The sequence below is a fragment of the Solea solea genome, chromosome 12, assembly GCF_958295425.1.
Source record: "Solea solea chromosome 12, fSolSol10.1, whole genome shotgun sequence".
NCBI lineage: Eukaryota > Metazoa > Chordata > Actinopteri > Pleuronectiformes > Soleidae > Solea > Solea solea.
The window spans coordinates 19,977,362-20,004,331 of record NC_081145.1 but is presented as its reverse complement, the minus strand read 5'-3'; the positions used below and the strand labels follow the sequence as shown (position 1 = coordinate 20,004,331).

The 26,970-nt window shown below is 39.3% G+C and overlaps 3 protein-coding genes across 4 annotated transcripts in view; all 3 read right to left on the bottom strand.

Annotated features, from left to right (window-relative positions):
- Positions 1–525: 525 nt before the first annotated feature.
- On the bottom strand, positions 526–3,580 carry LOC131469483 (troponin I, fast skeletal muscle-like). 2 transcript variants are annotated; one of them, XM_058644436.1, is made up of 7 exons: positions 3,505–3,580; positions 2,092–2,124; positions 1,721–1,760; positions 1,418–1,546; positions 1,247–1,336; positions 820–993; positions 526–729 (listed from the first exon to the last, which is right to left on the bottom strand). In XM_058644436.1, exons 2-7 carry the CDS (start codon positions 2,097–2,099, stop codon positions 652–654), a joined length of 519 nt encoding a protein of 172 aa, XP_058500419.1. In that variant the 5' UTR covers positions 2,100–2,124; positions 3,505–3,580; the 3' UTR covers positions 526–651. The 2 variants fall into 2 exon arrangements, with proteins under 2 accessions (XP_058500419.1, XP_058500420.1); XM_058644437.1 differs by having other exon boundaries at positions 3,509–3,577.
- Positions 3,581–5,842: 2,262 nt separating this feature from the next.
- LOC131469485 (troponin I, fast skeletal muscle-like) lies at positions 5,843–11,127 on the bottom strand. Its single transcript, XM_058644440.1, has 7 exons — positions 11,051–11,127; positions 9,650–9,682; positions 9,161–9,197; positions 7,059–7,187; positions 6,743–6,832; positions 6,134–6,307; positions 5,843–6,031 (listed from the first exon to the last, which is right to left on the bottom strand). The coding sequence occupies exons 2-7, from the start codon at positions 9,655–9,657 to the stop codon at positions 5,954–5,956; spliced, it is 516 nt and encodes a 171-aa protein (XP_058500423.1). The 5' UTR covers positions 9,658–9,682; positions 11,051–11,127; the 3' UTR covers positions 5,843–5,953.
- A 6,723-nt stretch (positions 11,128–17,850) lies between these two features.
- LOC131469481 (troponin I, fast skeletal muscle-like) overlaps positions 17,851–26,970 on the bottom strand; it is a 145,771-nt gene continuing 136,651 nt past the window's right edge. The window contains exons 2-7 of the mRNA XM_058644431.1: positions 22,352–22,388; positions 22,017–22,053; positions 21,805–21,933; positions 21,525–21,614; positions 20,575–20,751; positions 17,851–19,080 (exon numbers count right to left, since the gene is read on the bottom strand). Of these exons, the coding sequence (XP_058500414.1) occupies positions 19,000–19,080; positions 20,575–20,751; positions 21,525–21,614; positions 21,805–21,933; positions 22,017–22,053; positions 22,352–22,365 (528 nt within the window). The 5' untranslated portion in view covers positions 22,366–22,388 and the 3' untranslated portion in view covers positions 17,851–18,999. The remainder of the gene's footprint in view (positions 19,081–20,574; positions 20,752–21,524; positions 21,615–21,804; positions 21,934–22,016; positions 22,054–22,351; positions 22,389–26,970) is intronic.

The following is a 26,970-nucleotide window of genomic DNA, read 5'->3' as shown; positions in this document are numbered from 1 at the left end:
CTTTGTTGGTGATTGTTACCAAATATTGAGAGGAAGTATAAACCAAAGAGCTGTGGAGCTACTAAGCGGCAGGAAGCCATATCTGATGACTGACACTGAGATGATGAGTAGAGGAGAGCATGGCAGACTCTCTGCTGTTTTCTCCTGGTTCGGCGTCAGAAGGTAAACACTTTCCAGTTAGCTGCAGTGTATCATGGGGTTGGGGGTTTAGGCCAAACATAACCATGGTCAGGATTTTATAACCAAACTTTCTGAGATTTTTTTGAACTATACTGCAAGATGAATATCTCACATAGGGACTGCAGCTACCACCTAATCCAACCAGTCAGCCAAAAGGACTGAAATCAAGTCATATGGTGACTTGAATAAAAGGCTATGAATCAGTAGACTCTATAGATGACGCCAAGAAAGAAAAGTTGAGCAAAACTGGTCAAAATTGACCAAACAAGTTGTAGCTCTTACACATAAACTATCAAATTTCGACGGTAAAAAAAAAAAAAAGAAAAAAATTACAGAATCACAACGTTGCCTTATTCAAAAAAATAACAATTTAATGGCACAAGTTTTCCAATTCCATGAAAAAGGCTCAGATGTAACCGTGGGCATCGCAGACCAGAAGAAGTGAAAATGCAAAGTTGAATTTGAAAGTCTTTAAGACGTCTCGAACATCTTCTTCCTGTCAGCTTTGTCTTCAATGTTCTTACGCCAGTCGCCCACTGCCTCTGCACCCTGACGGACGAACACATGGAACCAAAATGCTGCATGAGGTGCGCCCAACAGTTTCCAAGTGTTAAAGACATAATGTTACTAACGCCTCACCTCCTCCTTGACCTCCTTCTTGACCTGCTTCAGGTTGGCCCTCAGGTCCATGGTCACCTTGTGTTTCCCTCCCAGCAGAGCCTGCAGCATGGCGTCAGCAGACATACGGACCTTCTTCAGGGCGGGTTTCTTCACTCCAGCCAGCTCCACCACCTTCATCTTCAGGTCCTCGACCTAAAGACATGGAAGAGGGGCTCAAGAATGCAAAACAGCAGAGAGTAACATCAATTACTGATACGGCTATGGCTGAGGATCACTGCCAGGATCACTGCTGAAACTCATGTTCACAGAAACCACTAGAGCTAATTCTTTTGGTACAGCTTCATTCATTTAATTTTGTAAATAATAAAACCTTTGTGTTCCTTTGAGGAGAGAGATCATTTAAATGCCTAACACTTTGAATAAAATACAAAACAGATGTCGGTACCTCTTTGTCTATCTTTTCCACTTTGGCCTCAGCATCGTATCTTTCCTCATCAATCTTGTCCAAGGCATGGTGCAGCTTTTTGCAGATTTCCTGTTGTTACGAAAAGATAAATAAACTGTTGCACGACTCCAGTATTCTCCAAGACACAAAGCAGAGTTTCAGAGTTTTTACAATCAGAGCTGCTTGGTCTCCGCTCAGGTCAGGGGCGGGACAGTTCTCTGCCATGTAGGTTTCTTTGGCTTCTTCATTTTCTTTAGCTTCCTGCTCCAGCCAGTTAGCAGCGATCTGCAGGATCAAACTCTGGAAAACAAGTTCACCATTGTTAGTATTTTTTGTTTGTTTTCTTAAAGCTGCATTAACAGTCTTCAGGAAGGAAGTTCACAGCAAACAGACAGAAGTGCTGGCATATTATCACAAATTATAGCTAGTTTTCTGTGGTTAATTCAACGTTCAAAATTCTGCTCAGTTAGTTACCTTCAGATGATGCCTGCGGCTCGATGTCATCTTCTTTCCCCTGTTATTAACACAAACATGACATCAAAAATGTATTCTCACTGAAATTCTCTCCAGGACGTTTAACATCAAAGATGCAGGAGGACGTTCCCACAAACAGACGCACAATGTTTTGATGGTAGTTAGACATTTGACCCTAATTACAGCATAACTTTCAAATTGTGTCATTTATCATAAGAGGGAAAGCACATAATGTTCTTTGTTCAAAGGCTAAATGGCTTTTTAACATTTTCCTCTCTTTACAAAATCCAAACTAAAGCAGTTGTGGAAATGTTACTTTGAGTAGAAAATTATAATTATGGATGTTGGCGTTCGTGTGAAGTCATACTTACTCAGACATCTTGGATTCTTTTTGCTTTCAGACTCTGTTTAGGAGAAGAAATGAATGAAAGGAAACACTTACTATTAACAACAGTAGTAAGTAAAGAAAAATAATCATTTAATTTAACTTAAACAACATTATTAACATCTTTTAAAGTAAAATTTTCACTGTTTCAAAACACAAACATGTTACAAACTGTTGTGCAATTTGTCACAAACAAAGATCGGCTCTTGTCAGGACCAGATCTTTGACCCTTAACCCTTCAGTCAGAAAAAAGCCTCTATGATTGACAGGAGGAAAAAACTACACCAGTTTTGAATTTTAGCTTCATCAGCAAAACGTCATCTCAGCACTTTCATATAATCTTTAAAGAGATGCTTTAGCTCATCTCTCACATGAAACTGTATTAAACTAACTGGCAGTTTATTTAATGAAGCATTTTATTGCCACCATTATACAATAAACCTTCAGTGCATCTGCTAATTGGATTAGTTTACAAGCTATATTATCATGGCAAGCTAATATCTTCAGGTTTAAAACACAGTCTACTTATTAGTTGTAGACCTGAGGTTACGTTTTACTAATATCTTGTTTTAAATGTTTTAAATTAGGCCTGCATGCTAACTAAAGGGGCGGTGTCTTCAGTGATTTCTTGACATTCCTCGTCATTCCTCGGCTGCAAAAATAGAAACTGTAGGATTCCGGTATCACACATTCTGAACCATCAAGTCATGGCTAATCCTGGCTTGGGGTCAAAGGTCAACGGTGACATTTATGAGGAAAAGTAAATGTAGAGGTATATCATGTTTACAATTTGACAGGGAGGCAGAGAAAAGTGCGAGTGACTGTTGTTGTGCTGAATAACTTGTTTTATTCTGTACAGATGATTTAGGCCAATCTCTTTATCTCTAAAATGCTCCGTGTGTAACTCTTTCCAGCAGCTTTATAGAGCAGCCTGTGGGAGTGGCCTCACTCTCTGAACTACTCTGTGATTGGTCAAAGTCTGCAATCATGGGCCAGATTTTCCAAAGAATCTTCTGTCTCTCTCAGATCCCTTGATTTACATTATGCTGATGGATTATTGTGTAATTATTGTGAAATAACACAGTACATATTTTACCTACTTTAATATTTCCATTGAATATTTGTATGTATCACCTGCTTTGTCTTCCATTATATTCATCTCAAATTTGTTCTCATTCTCAAAATCTTCCAAGTATTTGCACAATACAAAAATCCAAATATGCTAGATTTGGGTACATTTGTGTGAATTATTGATTACTGATTGGACTAAATGAAAATACACAGATCCATCATAATCCAATCACTCGTCAATCCGATCACAATCCATCATCAGTTTCTTACTGAGCATCACGTTCATTTTAGCCACTAAATCCACAAAGTAAAATAGTTTGTTTCTCACCTACACAGTGACGATGAGGAGGGCAGCAGAGACTGAAGGGCTGGGAGAAAGTGAGGGAGTCACAGACTAAAAACTGAAAACCTGTGGGGGTATTTATGTGCTTGGTTGGGTGTTTGTCAGTTTCTCTTTATGGCAATGAGGATCTCTGTGCCCAACAAGGCCAATGAGCCCCTGAAAATACCTTCATCCTTTGACCCCATAAATCACTGATGCCTGGTAAGTGGTGGTCAGCAGTCTTCACTGAGACAGGGTCAGGCCGTCTGCTGGACATGGAGAGGTCTGCAAGATTTAGTACAGAACTGGATTCAGAGTCTCAAGATATTGACATTCGCTGTAAGGGTTAATGTTTGGAGAAATCAAGATTTGATTTGATTAAATCAAACACACTGGTGACAAATTTAGCAGTTACATGTGCGAAAAGTCAGAAATGTGCACCTGTTTCCTGCTGGTGTGAAAGCAAAGATGTTTTTCGGGGTTAAGATTTTTGGATTCTGTCCAGACTTTTCTAAACTACATGACATGATGAAGTATTGGATTAACAGTTCCCAAAACATATAATCTGTCTCGACATTAAAAATACAAACATAACTGATAAGACTTTAAAAACAAACAAAACTTACAGTAAGGGACATTCCGTATCTGATGGAATTAGAGCTGCTCCAGTTCATGCTGGATTCAGACACAGAAACTGGAAAACAAAGGGAATGAATTTAAAATAAAACAACAACAACAACAACAGTAAGCAAACATATTTTGGTCTGTATTGATGAAAAAACAAATGCAACTCACCGTCTGATCTGCAACTGAACTGATCAAAATGGTTGTTATGTTTTCATGGGTTGAAAAAACCCATGAAATAAATTCATCTAAAAAGTGTTGAGCCTGTTTGTTATAACACTATTGAAATTAAACCAAAAAAAAAGACAAACATGTCTATCTCAATAAAGAACTGTTACTTCTTTTAAAGTATTCTGTTGTACTTTGCTGTTTTTGCTCTTTGCCTCCACTATACCAACATCATTTACTGAGAAGAATATGTTTGGAGGAGCTTGAATTCTGAAGGTTTGACATTTTCAAATTGTGGCCTGATGAGTTTGCACAGGGCCATAGTTTGAACACACTATGTGGTACATGGATGTGGAACATGAAGGCCTCTGCTGACACCTTGTGGTCAGTTTCTGTGACTCCACAGTGATTCACAGCATCAATTCAGGCACTCAATGTTCCACAGCATGGTGGCCCGGAAGGCAAACACAGAATGAGTCTTCCTCTGTGTTTGGACGCAGGTCTAAGTTGTGATTTTATGTCCTATGAAGGCTTTTTCAGTTTAAAGGTTCAATAAATTGCCAACTAAACCAAATTAATTAAGGGACACGGTGCATTATTGTATTAAAACATATAGACACATTCTGACATCACTGATTGTTGAGCTTTCAATCTTATTTCACCTCCCTGTTCAAAAAAATCTCAATATCACAAAAACAAGTTGCAGTGGTTGTGTTTGGATGTGGAAATCAGTCTGAAAGCTTTTTCAGAGAAAAGGGTTTTGTTCTATGATTCAAGTACATTCTGTAAGAGTCTGAAAATTAGCAGCAATAAAATGTGATGATGAACATTTTCTCATTATATGAACAGTTCAATCTAGTCAGCACAGCACACCCTTCAAGCTGCATTCAGTGCCAAATTGTTTGTAATATAAACCTAATTTTCAGAGTGAATGTAGAAGAAAACATGGATATTGTGTCTTGTTCCAATCTGACATACACACCACTGCAAAGAGCACAACCTGTTTAAAGCTCAAAACCGGCGTCAAACAGTTCCTTTTGGAACTCAACTAGTTCCAAAAGGATTTTAACCGCTCAGGGTTGAATCTATGTTGAATGACTGTGATGCTTCACAGAGACTCTGAATGTGTACAATTTGATTTATGTGTTAACTTTTTCAGGACTTATGTTTTCCTTTAACATTTGACAAAAACAAACTGTCTTCCTTGGTTAGCTGTAGGCAAGTGGACTTGCTTGAGTTAAGTTAACTTAAGTTAAGTGAGAGGCAGTTAAGACAACCTTCTAATTGGATGATGGTGTGTCACGTGCTTCCTCTGCAGTGTTGTGCATCTCTGAGTCGAAGACAGAATACCTCATGACATCAGGGTTGGGAAACAAAACATGTTTATTACAAAAAAGCTAAGAGGAGGAAGTTGTTAAAGGTGAGCATCAGCAAAACAAACAAAAAAAGAAAATCACTATTATATATATTATAATATTGGAGGAAACTAAAGATTAAAGGGTATATTTCCACTATTACCACTCACTAACAAATGTACAATCAGAGACCAAGATGAAACCTACAGATTTAATAAAACAAAAGGGGTTTTTCACATCCATGAAATCCAAAAAAACTTCATAAATTCCAAATAAAAAGTGCTACAAGCCCAGAGTAAGTTATTTCTTTAGGAAGTCTCGAACATCTTCTTCCTGTCTGCCTTGTCCTCAATGTTCTTACGCCAGTCGCCGACTGCTTCTGCAGGCTGCAGGACACAAACAATTCACAGTCAACATGGGTCCACACTCTGAAACACACTATTTCTACGTGTGTGTGTGTGTGTGTGTGTCCTCCTGCAAACACTCACCTCCTCTTTCACCTCCTTCTTGACCTGCTTCAGGTTGGCCCTCAGGTCCAGATTGACAGTATGTTTGGAGCCCAGCAGAGCTTTGAGCATGGCATCGGCGGACATACGCACTTTCTTCAAAGCGGGTTTCTTCAGTCCAGCCAAGTCGACCACTTTCATTTTCAGGTCATCGATCTAAGAATGACCAGAGCAGTTAGGAGGTGAAATCAAGCCAGAAGAGGGGCAGGATAGTTTTCTAAAGGACGCATATTCCTTGTAATGAAGTCCAAGTAAATGATAAAAGTAAAAAAAAATAAAAATAAAAGAGCATAAGAGGCTGCAGTTGCCAGGATCACTGAAATATTAGTTGAGAGGAAGTGTTGTTTTCTCTCAGATCACTTGATATTTATTGTGAGAATTTGTTATGGTGTGATTTTGTGTCATTATCATTATTCTGTGTATAGAGGCATAATTACTAAAAGTAAATGTGTATATAAGCGTATGTGTAAATTAACAGTCAACAGTGGTTGGATGTGAATAATTGAAAAAGTAACTCCCCTCTGTTCGCAATGACCATACACAGGGTGGGGGTGAGTGTAGGGGAAGGCAGGGGTCGGGTTGGTGGTGTACCTCTTTATCAGCCTTGCCCACTTTGGACTCCATGTCGTACCTCTCCTCATCAATTTTGTCAATGAGTGCGTGAAGCTTTTTGCAGGTTTCCTGAAAAATGGCAGATTGTACAGATCATGTCTACATACCAGCAGTTCACTGATAATATATCAAAGCAACATGGTCACTTTTACTTAAGGCACAGTCAAGCATAAAATAAGATAAAGAAATACACTACGCTATGCAGATGTTAGTGTGAACTGCTCAGTTTATTGTCCTCGCAATTATGAGGTTTCGGGTTCCAATTTAGGAGAAATAAAACCAAATCATTTCTCACCATGAGAGTGGCTTGATCCCCACTCAAGTTAGGCCGTGCACAGGTTTCAGCGATGTAGGCCTCCTTCATTGCAATGATGTCTTTCTTTTCCTGTTGAATCCAGCTCGCCGCAATCTGCAGCATCAAACTCTGCAAGACAAGAGAACGTAAATGGTTATAGAGGAAGAAAAGCACCAGTGCTTAGGTCATAGGATGATCTAGAGACGTCATAGGATGATCTAAAAGAGGAGACAGGATGATCTAAAAGATCACAGGATGATCTAAAGACGTCACAGGATGATCTAAAGACGTCACAGGATGATCTAAAAGAGGAGACAGGATGATCTAAATGATCTAAAGACGTCACAGGATGATCTAAAGATGCCACAGGATGATCTAGATGATCTAAAGACGTCACAGGATGATCTAGATGATCTAAAGACGTCACAGGATGATCTAAAGATGTCACAGGATGATCTAGATGATCTAAAGATGTCACAGGATGATCTAGATGATCTAAAGACGTCACAGGATGATCTAGATGATCTAAAGACGTCACAGGATGATCTAAAGATGTCACAGGATGATCTAGATGATCTAAAGACATCACAGGATGATCTAAATGATCTAAAGACGTCACAGGATGATCTAGATGATCTAAAGACGTCACAGGATGATCTAAAGGCGTCTTTTGCCTGTAATATTCATCATATATTTCTGATATAGTGACTAAACTACTACAAAACTCAAAAGGTGACCAAACAACTCCTCACTGTTGAGAAATGGTAAGCAAAGAAGTTTAAATTTGGGGTGCACATATTTGTTGAAATCCTCTTAAAAATCCTTTTAGCCATTAACAAATAGTGTTGCCTGATGTAGTCCACAATATTGTAATGAGTTATTTCATACAGCCCTGTGTGTCATTAAACAACCTGCCCATCTATGTGCACTCTGTCCATTTTCTCATCACAACAAGCCAGAGAAGCCTACATTACTGAAGCAGAAACACGGAAAAACCAGCATTTACATTCTCACTATAGACAATAACATTTTCTAGGCACAAAGTGAGGTGCAAGGGGTTGTATTTAGTGTCTGGATTATTCGTAGGTGAAGAGTTTTGCCAGTATCTGGTGCATTGCTATTTAACTGGTGAATGCAGGAAACTGGAGAAGAACAATTATTTGCTGAGGAGTCAGATCTGCTGGTGCATGAGTAGAACATCTGCATGCAGTTGCAGCAAAAACAGTTCAGGGACAGTATGTGGTCCATGGCCACAGACCTGTCCCTACCAATCCTATGTCCCCTAAACCGGGATTGGCTCCAGCGAGGACAAAGTGGTAGACAATGAATGAATGAGACTATTATGAAAGCACAGTGTGTGACTGACAGATTTAACCAGCAGGTGGTGCTACTGTACTTCATGACACGCCCATCTGCTCAGCCTGCATCAGTCAACTGTGATGAAGACTCAGCTGACATAGGGCGATAGGCGGGGTACACCCTGGACAGTTCACTAGTCCATCACAGGGCCACACACATAGAGACAAAAAACCATTCACTCTCACATTCACACATATGGTCAATTTAGAGTGACCAATTTACCCAATCCCCATATTGTGTGTTTTTGGACTGTGGGAGGAAGCCGGAGAACCCAGAGAAAACCCACGCACACACGGGGAGAACATGCAGACTCCATGCAGAAAGGCCCTTGTTCCAACTGGAGCTTGAACCTGGGTGTTCTTGCTGCAAAGGCAAGAGTGCTAACCACTACACCAACCGTGTGGCCCCTTCACAGGATTTAACAAGTGACAAAACAACCTATCCATTTGGCGTGAGGCCAGACATGTTTCAAATACTGTGACGAAAGGTACATCATTAAAAAAAAAAAACCATCAGGCTCTCAGAGTTCAATACATGACTACAGACAATAACTGTGACAATCCACAAAAACTGCTGCATTTTACAAACTAAAATATAAACTTCCTGTGACAACAACAATACAAACATGGCACGTACACATGTGTCCTTGTGTTGATAAATGACTGAATGTTTATGTTGTACAGACTCTGAAGTGTCTCCGTCCTAATGAGTCAAACTCAAAGTGTGTGAGGACTCAGTCGTACCTTGAGATGATGCCTGCGGCTCGAAGACATCTTTTTGCTGTAAAGAGCACAAACAACGCTGTCAGTGTCACACCATTTTTCTTCCTTCCTTCCTTCTTTCCCCCCTTCCTTCTTTCCCCCCTTCCTTCCCTCCCTCCCTCCCTTCTTTCCTTCCTTCCTTCCATCTCTCCCGTCTTCCTTCCTTCCTTCCTTCCCTCCCTCCTAGTGGTATTTAACAGTAGTTGGTATCCATTCCTTCCTTCCTTCCTCCCTGTCTCCTTCCTTCCTTCCTTCCTAGTTGGTAAGTGGTGGTATTTAACAGTAGTTGGAATGCATTGTATCCATTCCTTCCTTCCTCCCTCCTTTCCTCTCTCCTTCCTTCCTTCCTTCCTTCCTAACATTTTTGGTGCTGGCTTGTTTTTACAGTAACAGTAAAACATATTAGACTGTTTTTAGGCCCATAAATTACTGATGAAATGAAGAACTAATAAATGAGAAGGTGAAACCTACTCAGACATGTTGGCGGTTTCTTGTCTTCACGTCCTGTTTGAGGAGGAAAAAAAACAAAACAAAATCACATCGAGACACTGAGTGAGAATAAAGGATGTTACAATCTGCTCTGAGCTTAAATATCAAAGCCTTTGCTCTATGAAATGTGATCTATTAAAACAGTTGATGGTGGCCTGAATGGTGACAGAGCTAAGTTTGGAGTTTGGGTCAAATGTCCTCACTGATGCCTGCGATAAGCATGTAAAATTAAATATCCTCTGGGAGTTAACACATCAATTCCTTTTGTAGAGAAGAATCCCGACAGAGGAATGTGCCTCGACAGCGGGTTAGCTGCCAATTGCCCGGCTGTCAATACACTCTTTAAAAACAAACCAACCTACACTGTCACACAGTCCCAAGAGTTATTTTTACTAAGAAAATATTCAAGGCTTAAGTTGCATCGTTTTTTAATTAGTCTGAAAGTCCAAATTTCACAGTATACAACAGAACCTGGAGCTAAGCACAACACTTGAAACAAAATAGTTTTTAAAACGTTAAAGTAAGCAAAGGAGTAATTAAAAAAAACAAAAAAACAATTACAAATACTGAAACCAAGAAAACAAGGTAACAAATTATATATATATGTGTGTAAAGAATAGTCATAACTCGTCCCTTAAGCCAAAAACATTTATGGAGATAAAAAATTCAGATAAGTATGACCAATAACTCAAATTGACCTGATTTTGGAAGTCAGACTATATACTGTACATACCTACATGCATATATATATACTATATATGATACTGTTTATTCATCTGGCATCATTAAGTAGAATTTAATACAACAGAATACCTGAATGAGTGGAAAAACCACCACAGACAAATTTCTTCTGAATTTGGCACAAAGGGCTTCAGATTAATGTTCATTTTGACAACACTGAAATGTCATAATTCTCTCTAACATCCAAAAAGCATGCATGCAAACATACTACTACATATACAAGAACAAATGCAGAGATATCACATTTCTAAACTGAACCAAAAACGATTCCAATAGTTAAAAAAAAAAGCAAAACATTTTAAAGTGATAGAAATGAGGTTTCATCACAATTCAATCTCTTTAAAAGCTTTAGCTTGACAAACAACAAACTGTGATTGTTTAAAAACAAAAGGGAAACCATTGGGAAAAGACAAGAGCAAACAATGTAGCATCATCCAATCTGGCTCATTAAAATCTCATCGTGCTCAGATCTCATTGTAGAGTAATCAAGCTTCACCTTCATGGACCATCTATAGTGACTTTCATCACCTTAGCATTCTGGAAACAGGTCTCTTCAGAGAGACAGACAGAGTCCACACACGCACTCCTGGCATGCAGGGAGGAATAGGAGGAGTAAGGAGAGGACATCAAATGTTGTCTCACCTGCGACACGGCGGGAAGTCAAGGAGCGGGTGCGGCGGCAGTGGCGACCAGACTCAGCTGAAGGAAATCATCCTTGGGGTGTGTTTATATGTGAGGGCTCAGAAATGGATATGGAGCCCCTGTTTATGGAAATGCAGTATCCTCAGACCAATCGGCCGACAAGCTCCTGAAATATCATCCCCCAATGCAGCCTTCATCCTGTGTTATCAGCCGTCTTCAAGGAGGAGTCTGGCATCATTTAAGGTCTCTGTGAAATGCCACAGACCCTGTAAAAGGCAGGAAAAATAGATTAAAACAAGAGTAATGAAGGTAAGGTTTGAAGGTCCTGGGTTTATATGGTGATTAGCAAGGAACGCTATTCTTATAGCCTTTAAGACACTTTTAAAGAATGAGCAGAATAAAAACAGATGATTATAGGTCAAACTTGGTCTACATTTAAGTCCAGGAATTAAAAAAGTGAACATTTTGTTTCTACTGATTTGTTCAACATTTCACAAACAGCTAGGCTTTTCCAAGACTCCACTAAAGTGTCTGCAGAAAGCCTATATCTGAGTCACAAAGGTTCCATTGATAGTCAGGAGCAGCTTTTCACAGTGTGTACACGTTCCTTAAAACTGGCAAGAGACAAAACAGCAGTGACTCCCTGCCAACATATCCACCTAAGGGTTTCAGCTGAGGAGTTTTTGGGCTGGTGGTTTCCTTTCAAACAAAATGTTATCCTTGTGAACAGAAATAAATCCCTAAATATTCCTGATTAGGAATTGTAGATATATACATATGCATCTTCTTCACTGGGCTTGGATGTTGATTGAGGGTTTAAACTGCCTCTTTTCAGTGATGCTTCATCTCAAGGGACATTTTTCGATCATCATTATTACAATACCTACAACTAATATGACCAATAACTGACAAAAGTCAAAACTTTTGAAATACTTGAATTATCCAATGCAGTCAACATTCTCCAAAAGTGACTTGTTCATAATTTCACAGAGCATAAAAAGGTATTTGAATCAATCATCAAACGACAGCCCATCATCTCACGTACCCAGAACACAACACGCGCAAGTTGAGCTAGATCTCGAGCGAAAGAGATCACTGTTAAATATTTCTCCAAGTTAAGTGCTTACAAAGCTTGCTTGTATGCAGTCTATAAATATCAAGTGATTGCCAGCTGACTGGTTAACGTTTCATCTTGGGTTGCCGCTCTGAGCCGTGCATCTGTTTCCAGAATCGCTTCCAGACCTTTCTAAGGCTGCAGAGCTCCCTCTCATATTAACACTTGTGCTATAAAAAAAGATGGGCATGATTTCAGGTAAGCAGCAAGGCATGTTTTCCATGAGGATAATGTTACGTTACGACTGTTTCATGAAAACATTCCCTCAGGGAGACGTGTACTGCACGAGTACTCCCCATATGCAGGTAACTGTTTACAGACCCAACATTATCATTGTATACTGAATTACTCATTGGAGTTTGCATGTCAGTCTGTGTTTTCTGACCTGTTTTGTCTCAGGTGAAGGTTCTGCTTAGTTTGAAATACTAGATTTGGTCCAATAGAAGCTGATAATGGAAGAATGTGTAATCACGAGTGACTTAGACAATGTGATTTAATTTGAACAAAAGAGGTGATTCGAACCATAGCATAGCTACAGACATCAGACTTGTGGTGCCGAGGCTATATTGTTGCACTCTTAATGTCACACTGCTGCACCTCAGTAGCGTCCACGACATAGGATCTATGGATCTAGATGTCGTGGATCTATGGAAAGTGCTTTACAGTAAAATATTACAAGATAACAAAGTTTCTCATGTCCAGGCAGTGACATAAACAAATTAGGAACTAACTCTGGTCATAATTTAACCATTTATTACAACTAATGGAATTATATTTGGACTTGGACGCTCCCTTAGATTGAAAAAGATTCTAGATATATCTAGAAAAGATGAAGGCTGGGGTGGTGATGGCAGAGCTTTGCCAGTACGGTGGTGTGAGGCAACTTAGAAATTAGTAAGGAAGTGAGGAGTTTTATTTCAATGGTGTCAGAGTGGATGAGTAGATTGATGCCAGCCGGCTGTCAGCTGGTAACTGCTGGGGCGTATCACGATTTAGCAACATTTATTGGTGAATTTGAAGGTATCCCTCACTTCACTCTTCCCTTTGACATGAAAACTCAAAAGAGATTCTTCTTGATTCTAGTGGCTGTGTTGTTGGGGACATAAAAATGTGGACTATATCCACAGCTGCTCTTCCAGTAAAGAGGGGAGCTATCATTAAGGGTAAAAAGAAGAAATTGGTGCAGATGTCGTCAATAGGCCTTTGAAAACTGCAAGAACATAACAAGAGACTGTAAAAAAGTTTATGGATCTTGATGAATGACAATTTCTCATGTGGGATGCACATTATATTCTTCCATATAGCCACTGCTACTTTTCAGGCATGACCCTAAAGGTCCTGTATTAACATTCACAGCCTGCTACATGCCAATGTAAGTGACATGAGGAGGGGGAGCTCAAGTGTGAAGATAGCGACAGTGATCTGCTTTTAAAATTTTAAAACCATGTTTGACATTGAACGTGTATGCAAAATATTTCAGCGAGCTTTGCCTTTTGTCATTATATCCGCAGAATAAACAAGGACAGGTGTCTCAATGCAACCAAAACATCACCATTTTGGTAAGAAACGTACATATAACCAGGCAATATGCCAGACAACTCGTCCCTTCACCAAACAAAGTTAAGATGGGGGATAGCTGGGGATAGCCAAGAGCATTTTACCAGATCACCAACATCCGGAGACAGCAGAGGTGGATCATTGCTATAAAACACACTCAAACCAAACACATAAGACGGAGGAGTGATGAAAACATTGCAGGCAACGGGTTGCACTTGTATAGTGATCACTTCATATCAGGTACTGCACTGTGAAACACGATGCTTAAGTTCAGGGTTGTTGGCTTTTCACACGCGTTACTGATGTTAAAATGCATGGGGCACAATCGTTGTAAGTTTCACTTCTGAGTCTGGAAGCCAACTTCAACATTGTTTCAAACACCAATTACCTTAAAGAAAGTGTAATCAGAGTGCGTAAACATTCGGCAGATCACACTATGGTATGGAGGGGCTGAGGGAAGAGGTGGTGACAGATGTGAGTGCCAATTGCAGAGATGATGGAGTCTGAGTCATGGTGGGAATGTGATGGCTGAATAGTGATGGTGGAGGTGTCGGGTTCATGTTTGTGCCACAGAGACAGGGACTGATGGGTCCAGCCTACAACTCAAGCCTCAAGCATGCTCTTTGTGGCATTTCCCAGTTTGGAAAGGCAAGTAAAGCATGTGGCCTTTCCTCACTATGTGAAAGAATGTATACATATGTGTGTATGTTTACACGGAGCTGGATTCAGAATCCACAAATTACTACTGCTTTGTTTAGATCCACTCTCCATCTGGTCAGATAGATAGATAGATAGATAGATAGATAGACAGACAGACAGATAGATAGATAGATAGATAGATAGACAGACAGACAGACAGACAGACAGACAGACAGACAGATAGATAGATTTGGATAGACAGACAGAAAGATAGATACACTTGGACAGACAGATAGACAGATACACTTAGACAGGCAGACAGAAAGACAGACATATAGATAGATAGATACACTTAGACAGACAGACAGAAAGATAGATATCTTAAGACAGACAGACAGATATATTTTCTTCACTCCATCTTTTGTAATCAAGAGCAGCATCTAGTGGCCATCTGAAGAACTGCAGCCATTAACACTGACACCTGAGTGCTGCTTCCTGTTTTAATTACTGTAATATTTACATTTAAAGTGGTGTTGTGGTGATTTAACGCAGTGTTTTTTTTGTTTTGTTTTTTAATGATTTTAAAAATGAGAAATAAGTGGCATAAAATAAAACCACTGGCTGAAGTTCATGCCAATAAATGGCACCACTGTTGCTCTGATGTGGCTCCCAGCAGACCAACATGACGCCTACATTAGAGTTGATAATTTGCCCAGCAAGAGCTGTGAGTGTTTCTCAGCATGTGTCACTTTACACCTTCGCGAGAGGAAACTCACCTCCTCTTTAACATTCTTTCTCTTTAGTAAAGTCTAAATCAGGTCTGCACCAGCAGCCAGCAGGCTTGACGAAAGACGAGGATAGACATAAATATATAAATACAGCTGCTTCAATGACATTCACATCTTCTCCTAGAATTGTGTCTCATTGTCAGAAATCCGACTTCCCTTTAAACCCTGTATTTTATGCTTCACGACGTTTCCGATTGCATGGAAATAATCTGCGGTCAAACTGGTCTCACATTGAACTGTAATTATCAATCTGCATTAAAACCTAACTCACTCGCGCATTAGCCTAGTTTTCCCTCTGATTTATATCCACCGTCACTGGCTCATCGTTTGTGCATGTCACTCACACAGCAGCAAATAGCGGAGAGCTTATCTAGCCTATAACTTTTATGGATTCCTACGCTGCAGAAATAAACCCTGCTAGTCTGCAGCCTTAGCTGTGGTGATAGGTGTCACACCAAAAGTGATAATCTGTCTACAGCTGCATAACTTTACGTCGCGGCTAAAAGTAAAGCTTTGTCTTTGTGAAACATTTGTTGTAAAGATGTGTCTGCACTGCAGTTTAGAGCAATCAGGCAGGCACTTTTCACCAGTGATTCCCAAAGACGGGGTCGGAACCTGCAAATGGGTCGCAGGAGGTTGTTTTTGGGTCCCCATACATTTAAGTTAAGATTAATTAAATAATAATCAATTAAAATAATTAATTATAATAATAATTTAAATAACATGCATACAACCAAAAGAGCAGCACTTGAAAATGAGTCATTAACTAATTCAAAATGATAGGTGTGACAGATATGTGTCTATTTGCTCATCTTTAAAACTTGGTTCACCATGCGATTATAAGCAGTACCATTGTCTCCAGTGGGTATTTATGGATACAGTCTGTAATAAACATGATTTAACACTTATAATGAGTGAGATCACAGATAGAGCCAAAATGGCTGGTTTCACCTGTAGGGTGTCTGGGCTCAGCCTCAGAAACAGGGGGAGGAGTTCAGACAATCAGAGGGAACTCTGAGTACAGCTCCTCCTCCTTCCCTCCTGAGAGCTTCCTGCTGGAGGTTTTTAAGGGTCATCCAGCTAGGAAGAGACCTTGATGCAGACCCAGAACCCACCAGGAGGGATTGCATATCCCATCTAGCCTGGAAACATCTGGGGATCCCTGGGCAAACCCAGGCAAACCCAAGCCTGTTAACTCGAATATCCATGGACGGGTGAATGACACAATAACAGGAATCAACCCTTTTCGGTGAAGCACCTGTCATTACCCTGGTATTCACACAGAGATGCACATGAAAACACAATTATCATGTTTGCAGGATGTAAGTGGAATGTCATTTAAAGAGTTGTAAATTACATTTACAGCTAAATATTCATAGAAACAACAAGTACTTTTAGCATCCATGTTGTTGTATGTTTTCTATGGGATTCTTACCTGTGTGACCTGGAGGTAGTGTTTATTCATGTTCAGCTCCACACGGGACAGAAACAAGTTCACCTCCTGTCCAAAAGAAGTCAGAGGTGAGAAGGTTTGAAAAGGTGCTTTACACTGTACGTACGAGTGCACAGTATTTTACCACAGGTTCCAGTGTAGTGGACATGGTAAAAGGCAAACTGTTGTTACTACCCACCCCTCTGCAGATGGCACTCCTGGTCTCTCTCTCCATTCTAATTCTGGCTGGGCAGTCTACATGAAGGGGCAGCTGTTCTCTGACTGAGAACATGATACCGCCAACATCACAGGTCAAATATAACCTACAGTAACTCTGAGCAACTGGATGACAAATACACAGGACATTGTTAAGGCTGTGCACTGTTGATATGGAAAGCAGCTGACAGGGGGACAGTTGCCTGTAGCTAGTGTGCATTCTATGATATGGCTACAAAGTGGACACCGCAGTGATTGTGCTAGACTGAACAACTTAGTTTGTATTGGTATTAACAGAAGAATTGGCTGGTTATCAGTTTGTCTGTTAACTAGCTTCTGTTAAACCTGTCACATAAAAAGCAGACACATTTGTGATTTGATATTATATGTTGGGGATGCGGTTTGGGGGGTCTGGTTTGATGTAGGGCCCCCAGGTTCCTTTAACTTGAGCCCACCAAATCCCTTAATGCACACATTGTTATTGACTGCCTGACACCACTGCATGGAAACATGAAACTAAATAGCTACACAGCTTATGAATGACCCGGCGACTGTGTGGATATAAGAGCCTCTAGCCGACCAAAGGAGCTGCAGCTAAAACTACCACCCCATCAGCATTCATATTCATATTATTGGCTGTAAGGAAATCGAATGAACATACCACCAATGACCTGCTGCTGCTTATCATGTCTTGTTGTTGTTTTCTGTCCTGCAAAAAAAAAAAAGTGATCAATGTCTGAAACAGGACTAACATTAAAAAACAATGATACTTAAGTAAACAACTCACCGTATGTGAAGATGTTTCCATGCACTTTGTTCAATAATCACAGACACATAGACATTCACCAGTGGAAGTCACCAAAATTAAGTATTTATTTAGATGAAAGTTATTAATAGTAAAACTACAGTATGTTCCTAAAATGTGCATGCCATTGGGTGGAGATGAATGTCATCTGAAGAGTAGAGGGTTAAGTCTCAAGCAGTCATCTTAAAAAAGAGAGAGTTTCAGGTTTTTGCAGCTTTGTGAAGTGGGAAGAGATTCAACACGACAAGATTAACATGTAGTTTTTTTTATTTTAATGTGACAGCACCAAGACAAGATCAGACAATCACATTTGGGTTTGAACATGATGTTGAGTACAGACTGGACACTGGAGTATAATGTTTTTATCAGGTGACCTTTGTTTCATATACACTTTTCACTGCTGGCTCGCTACACTAATGCACAACTCATTATGTTCCTCTTGTGTTTCTCCATCACTTTACATACTTGGCATCAGTTTAATGCACATCCTTAGTTTCATGCACCAAACATGGTTCAATAACTTCCGATCATATCATGCAAAAACAGGAGTGTTCAAAATGTTGGATTGAGTGGATTAGGTTTGCATCGCTGGATGGAATTTCATGTTAGTTTTATTTTCTACCTTTTAATGCACAAGACATTTTGAAGGACACAAATCAAGTGTTTCTTATGCAGAAAAAGTCAAAGAAAAATCCCACATTCTCTTAAAGAAAGTGCCTTGATACATGTTTTTACAATGGAAAATATTTGAGACTTTTTAGAAAAGAATTACCATGAGAGGTCACAACAAAATGATATCGATTTCTTCAACTTTTAAAATAAAAATTCCAGCGATTCTGTTTCAGTGTTCAGTGGGGAAATGTAAATGGAACAGAAATGCATTTAGTGCAGGTTTAGAGGACGATCGCTTGCAGATATTGAGACAATTTTTATGCAGAAAGACAAATCGGATCACAAGCAGGTTTGATTCACTACCCGTGTACTGGCTTTAAAAACATACAGTACAAATAAATCACAGCACGGTGCCAACACAGGCAAAAGCAGAGGGCAACTTAAATAAATTCAGCTGAAGAGTTTTGTTCAACAGTGAGATATCCAGAAATTACAGAACTAAAAAAAAAAGAAACGATAACCTACCTTAATCCCATCTATCTCAGTTATATAATTCAGCTCACGCACTAGATCAAAATAAAAAAAAAGAAAACTTAATTCTTCTATGATTTAGAAGATTAAGGCCATTCAACACTTGCCGTACCATATCAGAAGCTGTTTATCAATGTGACGTTACGTCTGTCTGGATATGAAGCATCTGGAACAAAACTATTCAGTTACAAAGACGCGAGACCTGAATTCTGTCCTGAAAATCACTTAAAACCCGACAAACAATCAAGTTGACGTTTAACTATCAAACATCTTCTTCCTATCAGACTTGTCTTCAATGTTCTTACGCCAGTCTCCCACGTCACGCAGCTGCTTGTCCTGTGAACAAACACATTCAATTTAGTTTGTATATGAAGGACCTGTTAACATGAGTTTAGCAAGAAATGTTTCAAAAGTAAATTATACAAATGATTTTAAAAAGTAAATGGTTATTTCCCCCCCCCCCCAGGTAAAGCTGTAATACTGTAACTTCAAAATAAAAGTGATTTGAAAGAAAACACTTCTGCACCTTCCACTGCAGTTACAGTTACAGTTACAGTTACAAAGGTACCTTCATGAGTTCCATGTTTGTGATCTATGCATTGTTCACAGTGATTTTTCTTTTCAAATCTCTGAACCCCTCACATTAGGATCCATAAGTGTGGAACCATTGGACTAGATCAAACTGATAATGTGAGATAGAATAGTTTATCAGTCATAAAAGCTCAGTGAATACATTGTACACATTATAATGAATTTATACAGTAGATTTAGCTGACAATGAAATTTTACTCAATCCAAATCTGAATGTAGAAGTATGTCATATTGTACTAGTATCTACATTATATAATTTTTAACGTTTCTTATAATAAAAGAAAGAGTTGATGCTTGGGGATGAGGTCAATTGGACACTCCAAATTGACTGTAGGTGTGAGAGTGAATGGTGGTTTGTCTCTACCCCACCTGTCAGCTGAGATAGGCACAGAACCCCCCGCAACCCTCATGTGGGGGATAAAGAGGTAGAAAATGGATGGATGGATGGAGTTTGATGCTTGTTCCAATATTTTGTCTAATGTTTATTAATGAAATGGTAGGACAGTCAACTGTCCTTCAGCCCATCAAGGCTGTAGTCAAAATTCAGAGTTATTACATTATTTGAAGTATCAAAGGGTCCGAGAGGCTTTTCTGTAGGGTTGTGTGTGTGTGTGTGTGTGTGTGGGGGCACATTTCATGTTGATCACACTCCAGTGTGGCTGTCCAAAACTGGATGTCTGATCTTTAGTTACAGCACCACCATGTGTCCAAGTGCTTTCTTAATATCAGCAGGCAGCTCTCCACTATACCTTCTCAGGTAATATAAGTTTCATGAAAAAGAATCTGACAGTTCTGTAAATGTAAATGTAAAAAAACATAACTGGTTCTTTTAAATATTTCATATATTAGCTCAGTGTTTAGAAGGGCACTGTCTAATACTGCACCAAATACTAATTTAAATAATTCTAGATGTGATAGACCACAAAAATGTGCAACCACTTTTATTTTTCATATGGTTAAGAGAAAGTGTAAAAGGAAGCATCACGCAAGTGGAACTGTTGGCACGGGAACACTTGCGCCCAGGATTGTTTCAGGGGTACACTTCCACCCGCACCCCAGATGCAATCTGGATGAGGAACTGAAGCCATGTCTTAATTGCTGCTGAAATTAATCTGTATTTTACAGGTTTATCTATTGTTGATTTTTTTTTTTTTTGCTGAAATGGATGTAAATAAACCTGGATGACAAAATATCCATGGAGATCTGAGTCGGCAGACTACTGGGATGACGAGGGCTCACCTCCTCTTTGACCTCCTTCTTGACCTGCTTCAGGTTGGCCCTCAGGTCCATGTTGACCGTGTGCTTGGAGCCCAGCAGAGCCTTCAGCATGGCATCAGCAGACATACGCACTTTCTTCAACCGAGGTCTCTTGAACTTTCCTCTCAGATCCACAATCTTGATGTTGAGATCTCTGACCTTTAGGAGGAAATAAGAGACAACATTATATGAACATATGATATGAAGTGTTAAGGGTACACTGTGTAGAATTTTGTGAAATCTAGAGGTGAAGTTGCATAATTGAAACCACTAACAAACATGGTAGAACAGCATGGTGGACTCCATGGTAGTGGACACATGCATGTAATAGAATGACTTTATACTAAGGTTAAAAACAAACAAACAGATCTTTATTTTCCCAATTATGTAAAGAAAAAACGTCATCTGCCTCCATCTTGCCCTCTCCTGCCACTCTTACTTTATTTTCAAACTATTCAACCTGAGCTGTCCCTCATATAATATATGAGGGACAGCTCAGGTTATATACTCATTTCTAATCCTGTCCATCCTGGTGACTCCCAACAAAACTCTTAAGCTCTACCACCTTCAGCTTCGCCTCCTGTCTTTTAAACTTTCCCTTTCACTTTTGTTGCCATCCTTCTGTCACACGTCACCCCTGACGCTCGTCCCTGCCTGCACTCTCTTCTTTTCATTTTAACATTGTGTTAAGTTTCTGTTGAAAATAGCTCCACAAATAGAAGGTCTGTCTGAGATTGACTCAACAAAGGTGTTTATGAGGGGAATGCAAAGTGATAAAATGGACAGGACGTTTGCTGAAGGTCAGACAAAAGATGACATGAAATGAACACAGCCCCAGCATCTTCAAATAAGAAAAATAAAATAAAATAAAAATATTAGCTCATATGTGAGTCAATTTGCAATAACCTGGGTGACTTGAAAACACGCCTTACCTCATTGAGAACCATGTTCAGCTTGAACTCTATGCTGTATCTCTCCTCTTCACTGATGTCAATCTGCTCATGGAGTTTCTTGCAAAGTTCCTGAAGAGAAAAATGTACTTTTATTTTTCTTTGTAATGGTTTTGTTTTCGTCTTCTTCTGTTAATCCCACAAAACAGAATCAGTTATTTGTGAGATTTTTTTGAGAACATGCATGACTTGGCTTTAAAACCTTCCATGTGACTGCATCACACACAGAACAACCACTCGGAGCAGGACTAGTTGGTCTCACCATCAGCTCGTCGTGGTCGTATGGCAGCTCCAGAGGAGGGCATTTCTCTGCCAGAAATGTTTCCCTTTCCCCAGCCTTTACTCCTGCTTCAGCATCCAACAAATTATTGGCCACCACCAGCATACAACTCTGTGGATCACATGGTTATACAAACTGAAGTCAATGCAGCTGAAATCATCCAGCAACATTTCGCCTCGTCTGTCATTTCTTACCTTCAGAGTATGCTTACGTCTCGCAGACAGCCTCTTCCTGCAGACAGAAGTAGATTTATTAAACTTTAACAGCAGCAATGGACAGGAAATAAACCAAAAGTGTATCAGAATCATGCACTGATGATACATTTGAGTTACTAAATGGATTTATAGTATTTATGTAATAACAAGGTCTTTGCTCCAGTAAAAAAAACCTGAACAAATAAAAGCAAAGGTTCAATGAACATTTAACTAATTGCTCCTTGGCCCATCAGCCATTGTAAGACATTCATGTGTCAAAGAGACAAAACCTGCACAATAATCTACTGTTTATATATTTAATGATATCAACTTACTCAGGGTTTGCCATGTTTGCTGCAGGATCCTTCCTTTCTATACTGGAAAAAAAAAAAAAAAAAGGGGAGGATTGAGGGCATTTGTCCACCACTTCATACAACACATACATCTAAAACATCCTATAAAGTTTTGTGTGATTGCACTTCCTGCTCTGATGTGTCTTATTTTGACATTTTCTGTCCCCATCTCTCACATCTAGAAAACTGGACAGTTGGACATTAAAGTGCTTTCTAAACGTCACGATAGATTCTGAAAAGATTTAATAATGTTAATAATCTACATCACTGATGAGTTGCGCTGCAGCTTTTGAAAACTCTCCACAAGCAAAAAGAAATCAAAAGTCTGTTGTTCGCTATGAGCTTTCAGGTCTCACTGTAGGTAAAAATAAATGAACACACAAACACACGGCAGCATGTTAATTAGGCCGGCTAAGCAATGAGCCAACAGGCGCATTATGTTCACAAGGTTACTTCAAATCTCAATCTCATCTCACATTTGAACTTTCCCACCTGCCATGGAGGGCTGTACTTGGTCTAAGTGTCAAAGTAGCATCCACGTGAATGCCAGGACCTAAGGTTTCCCAGCAGAATATTGTTAACAGCATCAAACTGAAATGTCCTCTTACCAAAACTCCACCCTGGTGTCATCACTACATTTGGCTGTCTATGTGATTTTTAAGTAAACGTGACAGAGACCACCTTCCTCCATTGTTCATGGTCCCGGTCTGACACTCACATGCATATCATGGGCATCGTGACCAGTCCAGTCGCAATCTTACTTCATCACTCGTTTGCTCGACGTCTTACAGCTATTACTTACCACAGTTTCCTGTGAACACACCTCACGCATTTTCTGACCTTCTGACAGCTGCACTACTGTATCTACCATCGCAAACTTTTCTCTGAAGAGTCAAATGGAGCACAGCTTTTCTGTGTATATATACGGATCCCTCTCAACTGAGCAAACAAATATTTGACCACAGTCTGAGTGGCACAGAGGCCAGTGCCAGGGGAACTCGAAGGCCAGATACTCCGAGCCTGAGCTGCTTGTAATGCTTCAGAGCTATGACAGAACAGTGGATTAAGACTCTATTCCTGGAGCCACAGCTGTTCATAACATCTTCATTATGGAAACAACAAAAAAAGCGACAGTAGGTAGGGTTGTCTTTAAAGAAAAGGATGACTGACTGCCACTACAGGCATCCTTAAACACATAGTTGGGCCATGAACAAATGGCTGTCAAGTGTAAACCAGGAAAGGGGGGTATCTCCAGGGTCAAGAATGTATTTCAGGACACTCAAAACCTGGTGGACATGACAACGTATACCTCTGGTGATTGAACAATATCAGCAAAGTTAAATTTGGGATGTGATTCTTGTCTTAAGAAAGTGTTCGGGTGCTATGGGTAGGATTGTTTCCAGAGGGAGGAACGTGGAAGGGTTTGCAGTAACTCGACACCATACCTCTGGAAGCCAAGGCATTAGAGCATATCGCAAAAATAACTTGGTGCTGAGTTGACCTCAGATGCACACTGTCCATCTGCCGTCCACTGGGCAAAAGGACGTTCAATGGCATTTAAAAAGTTGTATCGAAAATAGAAATAACAACTCCTGTTTCGCTCAACATCCTATTGTTCTTGTTGAGGTCTGTAAAACTCATAAACCATATTTTAAGTCACGTTTAACAAAAAGTGAAAATTGAGCACGTAGAACAGCAACTGATGCTTAAAAAAATATGTCAAAGAAAATTGTTCCATAAGATTTCAAAACCCCAGACAAAGAAACCCCCAGATCAAAATGAAATTTGCTATAAAAGCTCCTCTATTGTAGGAATTGGTTTTGACAAGGGACACTTGAGAAGAAAACACGCTAAAGTTAGGTGGAGGGGGATTTAAGGAAAGTCTGAAGTGAAGAATGATATAGAGGGTGGCAGCCGCTGTATATTAGTCCAGGTTCTCCACCCGAAACTCACGGCGATGACAGGAGGATAAACAGTGATGGCTCGATTTTCAAGTTCATGCCTTGTAGTGGTGTTCTCTTACAGCACTCTACATCACCAGACCACACATCACAGCTTTACGACTGCAGCACACCTACACACACATGTAAGCATTTTTCAACCAAGAGAGCAAGCACACCAACCCTCAAACTCCAGAACACCCACTAACAAGACAAGTTCAATAAAAAATACTAGTACTTTTTATTGTACATTCCACATTAACAAATCATCATTATTAAGAATAAAACTTTGCAATACAAGCAACTTAAAGGCAAAGTGTCTCCTTATGCAGCAAAGTTCTTTAACACCAAGCATTAGGAACTAAATATGTGAATGTGTAAAACTCTATAACTGATGAAAATAATTCAAAACCTCCTAAATCTTTGGCATTTTACCGTCAGCACACACTAACCATCTGGAACGACAGTCGTCCCTCTACATAGAGTCTCATGACTAAATAATCAAATTGTCAGCAAAACACTCACACCAAAAACCTCAACTCAACACTGAAGTAAAAGGAACATGTACGAGACAAAATAAGTCACGTCAAGGACTCTGCAAACAATGAAAATGCCACACACTTTAAGACTGGATCTGCTAAACACACTCAAATCACACCAAACTGTGTGCAGAGAGAGATGTTCTTACTTTAAGCGAGCAGCGTTGTCAGGGAGCCACAGACACAGACTGAGTTCCAGGCAGACGAAGTGTTAAGAAGGTATATATTGCAATCTCTGATACCTTCTAAATCCTGTACTCTCTCTTTATGGAAGTGGATTACTGGTCAAACCAATGAGCTGGCAAGGTCATGAAATACAGTACAGTGTCATCTGCCCCCTTCCTCAGAGTGCCTCATTATAAATAACCCGCCCTTTAAGATTGTTTTTTTGTACCATCCTGCGCCATTGAGCTTCTGATAGACAAAAAGCAGAGAAGTGATGAAACCACAGATGGATTTTGTAATCAACAGTTAATATATATACTGTATATATATATATATATATATATATATACATATATATACAGACACAAATCATTCTGAGGTTTCCCATAATAGAACACTGAGTGACACGCTGCTGGATGAAACCTCTGTCACTGCATCTCTGGTGGATCCAGCGACAGACAAATGCTGTATTTGTTCATTTATTGTCATGATAAAAAAGGGCATTTGAATGAATCCATTGGATGTTTTATTCTGACAGTATTTCTTACTCTAGATCCTATTTGGATTGGATTTATATTAAATCAGTTGGTTTAAAGGTAGAACTTTATGTTACAATACAATCACAATATGGTGATAGTATGATAGTAAATAAGGATCAAGCAGTAAAGTATCAAGGTAAAAAGCCTGTAACATTACTTTAAGTGTAACATCTGCACCTGAAAATGCTTATGAATGAAAATTGATAATTGCCATATTATACCATTAAAATTCATTATTCTTTATTTCACACACATTGTTAATACCAATCTATTACTTGCTAATGTTGTCCCTTTTGTTGTAATGTTAAGTGTTCCCAGTTTAAAGGACCAGTGTGTGGGATTTTGTGGCATCTAGAGGTGAAGTTGCATATTGTCATAGACTGAAAACCTATAACTGAATACTGCTACTCATCCATAGAGACAGTGTTTGATTGATCCATTCTGCCGTAATGCACAAATAAACTATACAGTAAACTGTGGCAGATTCCATGGGAGAAAAATATTTCCAACGTGTAATATAAAGGGATCGTTTTAAACAATCAAAAACCTCACCAGTTCTTTCTTTCAGGAGATACTGGACCCTTAATATTAGAAGTATTGACATGAAAGCACACACAAAGCAGGGTGTTTGTGTGTCTAAACAAATTGAGCTTTTTACCCTGATAACAACCAAGAACAACAACATTTTCTAAAGCCTTACAGGCTATCAGGTGCATTTGGTAAACACTAAAACTCAAACGTCAAGCCTGATTTTAGAGGAACTTTACTAACACTGGCTTGATTGAGTTAGTTAATGAACCAGCCTACGCAAAACTAATGCATTTTAGATTTGGATTTTGTTAATGTTGTTTGGTGTTTGTCTTCTTTAGATTTTGTTGGATTGTATGTAATGCACCTTAACCTTTAATAAAAATGACTGGAGGAAGTTGAACTTACATCATGCAGTAGAGTGGACCTTCACAATAGTCAGATAAACACCTGAAATGTAAAACATATGGATTTGTTTTCGTGTAAACTCTGATAACATCATCACATGCATCTATAACAATGGCTCGTTCTGTGGTAATGAGTTCAACAATTCATACATTCAGGCGATTATGCACTTCATTTCTTACATTTCTGCCATATGGAAATAATTTCAAACACGGCACTGTGAAAATACTCCTAACTGATGACAACTACATTAAAGTGTGTCTAAAACCATTAACAACTCATAAAAATATTATTTACATTATTACACAATATATACATTATTACAATAATAATAATAAAATAAACAAATAAATTAAGTTAATTAAAATGACTTGCTTACCTCAGAGCTGTTCCCGGCGAAATTCTAAGAGAATCTATAGACATCAAAACCTAAATATTTGATCTTAAAATTCTCCAATAGGCTGATAACTGGTTAAGATGAAGTG